This window comes from Elephantulus edwardii, unplaced genomic scaffold (assembly GCF_000299155.1).
Source record: "Elephantulus edwardii isolate Elephantulus edwardi_28Jun2011 unplaced genomic scaffold, EleEdw1.0 scaffold00178, whole genome shotgun sequence".
Taxonomy (NCBI): domain Eukaryota; kingdom Metazoa; phylum Chordata; class Mammalia; order Macroscelidea; family Macroscelididae; genus Elephantulus; species Elephantulus edwardii.
In genome coordinates, this window is record NW_006399928.1 from 3,679,766 (window position 1) to 3,685,281 (window position 5,516).

General features: G+C 39.1%; 2 protein-coding genes across 2 annotated transcripts in view; one reads left to right on the forward strand and one right to left on the reverse strand.

The window, feature by feature from the left end:
• Window positions 1–559, forward strand: part of LOC102873032 (solute carrier family 25 member 51-like) — a 27,593-nt gene extending 27,034 nt beyond the window's left edge. Inside the window, exon 2 of the mRNA XM_006896005.1 lies at window positions 15–559. Within this exon, the coding sequence (XP_006896067.1) occupies window positions 15–559 (545 nt within the window). The remainder of the gene's footprint in view (window positions 1–14) is intronic.
• A 1,640-nt stretch (window positions 560–2,199) lies between these two features.
• The window catches only part of LOC102873439 (cleavage and polyadenylation specificity factor subunit 5-like), a 5,723-nt gene continuing 2,406 nt past the window's right edge, over window positions 2,200–5,516 (reverse strand). Inside the window, exon 2 of the mRNA XM_006896006.1 lies at window positions 2,200–2,281. Within this exon, the coding sequence (XP_006896068.1) occupies window positions 2,200–2,281 (82 nt within the window). The remainder of the gene's footprint in view (window positions 2,282–5,516) is intronic.

The following is a 5,516-nucleotide window of genomic DNA, read 5'->3' on the forward strand; positions in this document are numbered from 1 at the left end:
TGTCATTATCCCAGAGTTCGCAATTTGTAGCCTGGCTGCAGTGCTTGCAGGGACAACAGAAGCCATTTTCACTCCACTAGAAAGAGTTCAGACTTTGCTACAAGACCACAAGCATCATGACAAATTTACAAACACTTATCAGGCTTTCAAGGCACTAAAATGCCATGGGATTAAAGAGTATTATCAAGGCCTGGTGCCCATTCTTCTCCGCAACGGATCGAGCAATGCCCTGTTTTTTGGCCTTCGAGGCCCCCTTAAGGAGTCCCTGCCTGCTGCAAAGTCTCACAGTGCTCACTTGGTCAATGATTTCTTCTGTGGAGGCCTACTAGGTGCCATGTTGGGATTCTTGTTTTTTCCAATTAATGTTGTAAAGACCCGCATGCAGTCTCAGACTGGTGGGGAATTTCAGTCTTTCCCCAGGGTTTTCAAAAAAATCTGGCTAGAACGGGACAGGAAGTTGGCAAATCTTTTCAGAGGTGCCCATCTGAATTACCACTGGTCCCTCATCTCTTGGGGCATAATCAATGCAACATACGAGTTCTTGTTAAAGGTTATATGAAAGAAAGCATCAGTTATGTAAGTGCCACTTATCAGCTGACCAGACCTAAGAAGAAAATGGCTTGGTCTGGTTCCCAGTTGATTAAATAACAAGTTGGTGTCAGAAGTCCAGGGCACCATGAATTAACGGGCAAAAGCCGTTTTCCTCATGCACCAACAATAACAGAATAAAAGGTTTGAATAGGAAATGTAAAGGTTTTTGTTTTTTCCTATCATTACCTGGGAGCGTTAGACTCTTGGTCTGATTAATAGCTGTCTCTTGGTTGATGACCTTTGACAGGGAACCTGATAGCCAAGATAAAAGACTGGTTTGGTTATTGTTTTTTTCCAAAAACAGGCTTCTAAACCTCTGTATTAAAATAAAGTGGCCATGACTAGCTAGAGAAGAGACTTTCATTAGCTGGTGACTTCTCAGGCTTATTTTTTGTTACTCCATTGTTTCTCTGCATCCTCATTAAACTTGAGCATATACATAGCAGGACAAAGGAGTAGAACCAAGAAGAAAAACCGCTTCATAGGCACAGGCTTCTTATGGTAAACTGCACTTATTAGCTTTTAAGCTTAAGGACCTCTTGAAATAGTCACTTTTTCTGTTGAGACTTGATAGAATCCGGCAGCTAAAGTTTCTGTTTTGCTTTCTAAGTTTGTCTTTTTAAGTGTTAACTTTAAACTCTTCCAAAATTCTCTTGTGTTGATTCCACTTGCTGTATTGCCAAAAGACAAAGAGACTAAAGTTTTGTTACAGGAATCCCATCATGTTGAGTTCTGTACTAACTGCTTGTAGAGCAAACTGTTTCTCGCACTGACTTACTGGTGCCGACTCATCAAGGAGCTTTGGGTTATTTCGTTCATTTTTCCTGTGGACACTTAGGGGCTTTTAAAACCTCCCTCCCCTGGATCATGAATGTTCAAGTATCTTGTTCTCTTGAAACTCTCCTTGAAAGACACAAACTTTTATAACTTTTGAAAACCCAGTGAGAACCCTGGGGGGTTTGGTTTTCTTGCTTCTCGGTGATTTCCCATTTCTGGTGTCTGAATGTTACAGGAGGAAAACTCAAAGCTACTCAGGACAGTGTCCACACAGGGTTACCGAGCCTTCCTTCACTTTTGGGAATAGAGATAACTATTAGGATTTGACATTTTAGAAAACACATTTTAACAACTGTGCTTTAAAGTAGTGAGTTTGGGATTATAAAATCTGTAACAAGATTTTTGAAAGTTACATTAAATTCAGGTATTTGTAACACCCAGGTAGCACACTCGTGGCTTACCTGACACAAACAAAGACTTCTATGTCAAAGGAAGCCGTTTTTAGCACCTCACCCTACCCCACTGCCAGGTATATAATGGAAAAAAGATGGATACAGTGATTAAAAAATAGCATCACATAAGAAGCATCTTGGGGGGAAAAATGGTTTACTGATCTTTTTAAAAAACCCACTTGTGTAAATATAGGTAAAACTGTTTTCCAGCATCTGGCATTGTATAGATTTGTTTCTCTCCATCGTTTGATTTTTCTGGGTAACTGTGTGAGTATTGCATATACCCACCAGCACAAAATCAGGGCCTCAATCGTGAGTTGACTCTGTAGGCAGATAGTATAAAAAAAAAGTGATTTACCTCCAAATACAGTGTGGCTCATTAAAGTGAACACTCCCAGCTGGTAAGGGTGAGGCGGTCCTCAGGCTTAGCAGAGATGAAGCTCAGCGGCTTTGCTGCATCTCTGCTTGAGACCAACACGGTAGGAATGGCAGTTTGCCATAGAAACCAAGGTGCAGAGTTAAGGGTTTCTAAAACCAGTTTGACACCAAATAAGTGCTAGCAGCGTCCTTTGACCTAGCGTCTGACCTGAACGAGGAGGATGCTTTGGGCCTGACCCCCTCACATGAGTCAGTCCCTCGGTGGTCGTGGATGGCAGGTTAGGCCCTGGCCCTGGAATAGACTCCTTTGGGGCGTTAGATTTTCAGGGCTTCCTTTTGTCTTTACACTCCATGCAGGTGATACAAATCTAAAGCACTCTATAATATACAAATGAAGTAAATTCTAAGAATGCTTTATGCTGTGTCAAATATATGTGACATTGAAAACAATAAATATTTTCACTGATTTTAACATAAAAAAAAGAAGTCTTAGTGATAGCAATAAGACAAGAGAAGGAAATAAGAGATATCAAAATTGGCAAAGAGGAGGTAAAATTATCTCTCTATGCAGATGATATGATAGTATACCTAGAAAACCCTAAAGACTCAGCAAGAAAACTACTGAACATAGTTGACTAATTCAGCATAGTAGCAGGATACAAGATCAACACACAAAAATCAGTTGGATTTCTCTACAGTGACAAAGAGAATACAGAGCTGGAGCTAAGAAAAGCAATATCCTTCACAATAGCTAATCACAAGATTAAATACTTGGGAGTAAATCTAACTAGAAACACCAAACACCTATTCAAAGAAAATGACAAAACATTACTACAAGAAATAAAATGACTAGTGGCAAGAAGCTGTGCTGTAATCCCAAAGGTGCATGGTTTGAATCCACCAGATGCTCTACTGGATAAGGAGGGACAATCTTCTCATGTACCGATCAGATCTGATTTTATGGTACACACAAAAAAAAATAATGAAATAATTTTTTTTATAAAAAAGACATAGAGAAATGGAAGAATATACCATGTTCTTGGATAGGAAGGCTCAATATTGTGAAAATGACAATTCTACCAAAGGCAATCTACAAGTTCAATACAATCCCAACACAGATACCAATTTCATTCTTCAATGAGACTGAGAAGGCAATTTCCAGTTTCATCTGAATGAAAAAAGACCCCAAATAAGCAAAACACTCCTGGAAAAAAAAAAGAGAAACAAGGTAGGCAGCATCTCACTCCCTGATCCCAAATACACAGCCGTGGTGGTAAAAATAGCACAATACTGGTACAATGACAGACACATAGATCCATGGAATAGAACTGAAAACCCAGAAATCAGCTCATCTACCTATGGTGAACTGATTTTTTACAAGAAGATGAAATCAGTTAAGTGGGGAAATGAAAACCTTTTTAAAAAATAGTGTTGACAAAATTGGAAAACTCTCTGTAGAAAACTCAAGCAAGAACCAACTCAACGTGGATCAAGGCCCTAAGAGTAAAACCAAGGAATATAAATTTCATCAGAGAAAATCTTGGAAGAACTGTAGAAGTCCTAATCCACAACATGAACTATCTCCCAAGCATACTGAAAACCCTATAACGAGGAGAGTATAAAACAGATGAATGGGATCTTCTAATAATCAAATCCCTAGGCACATACAAAAACTTTTCTAACAGGGTAAAAAGAAAAGCCACAGACTGGGGGGAAATGGACTCGTTAACAGAAATGAAGCTGGAGATAGAAAGATAGCATTATGTCTGTTCAATAATTTATTCATTGCAAATATCTTCTATAAGAAACACAAATGCAGAATACACACATGGATTCTATCTCATGGTATGCATAGGAATCAGATCTATTACATCTGTGGGAAAAATTCCTGGAGAAACTCAATACCAGCTGTGAAAACTAGGCCAGGTGCTGACTGTGGAACAGTCAATAACTCATATGCAAGTTCAAGCTGAAGCCAAAGATAATGAAATACACAGGAACCAAAATTTGACCTTGATTCTATCACACTCTAATTTCAAAACCATATCATGAACAGGTTTGAGAGCTTGAACACTAATGGGCAAAGACCAGATGAGCTGTGGGAGGATATCAAGAATATCATCCATGAAGAATGCAAAAGGTCATTACAAAGAGGAGGAAGAGAAGACCAAGATGGATGTTAGAAGAGACTCTGAATATTTCACTACAATTCCAAGAAGCCAAAGCAGAGGGAAGAAATCAAGAAGTTAAGGAGCTGAAAAAAAGATTTCAAAGGGCAGCTCAGGAAGACAACGTATGACAACGAAATGTGCAAAGAGCTGGAGTCAGAAAATCAAACGGGTTGAACTCACTTGGTATTTCTTAAACAGATGGAACTTAAGAACAAATTTAAACCTCGAGTTGCAACTTAAGCATGGTTAGGCAGAATATTAAATGATCCAGGAAGCATTAAAAGAAGATGGAAGGAGTATACACAGTCACTGTAACAAGAGGAATATTGGGTGATACAGAATAATTTCATGAAACAACATATGATCAAGAGCATATGGTTATGAAGGAACAAGTTCAAGCCTCTCTGAAAGAATTGGCAAAAAAACAATGTTACTGGAATTGACAGCATACTAATTGACATATTTCAACAAACAGACTCTGCCCTTGACACACTCTCCCAGTAGTGCCAAGAAATCTGGAGGATAATCACCTGGCCAACTGACTGGAGGAGATCCATATTTGTTCCCATTCCAAAGAAAAATGATCTGACAGAGTGCAGAAATTATTGAACAGTTTCATTAATATCAGATGCAAGCAAGATTATGCTGAAAATTATCCAAAAACCGACCAGAACAGCACATTAACAGAGGCTGGGTTTAGAAGAGGCTGTGGTACTAGGGATATTGTTATTGTTGTTGTTGTTGATGATGATGATGATTGCCATTGAGTCAAGCACGACTCATAGCAACCATATGAACAAAATACCTGAAGCCTTTATATACTTGTTGTCATTTATCAAAGTTCATAGAGCTTCTAGAGGTGTGTTGTTTAGGAAGTGGATACCACTCCTGCTTCCAAACATTGTCCACCATGGATAACTGTTATGGCCTTGACACTCCAATGGCACAAGGTTTAGCATCACAGCAACCCCAGGTCATCTATGAAGAGCAAACTGACAGAAAAGTGCTGTACCACTTAAAAGAATGTTCCTCCCCAGTCACAAAAGGACAAATATTACATGATGTCACTGTTGTAGAATGGGACTGTCCTTGGGGTTGGGGAGAGACTGAGTAAGATGGGTTCAATAATGTATACTGCACTGAAACA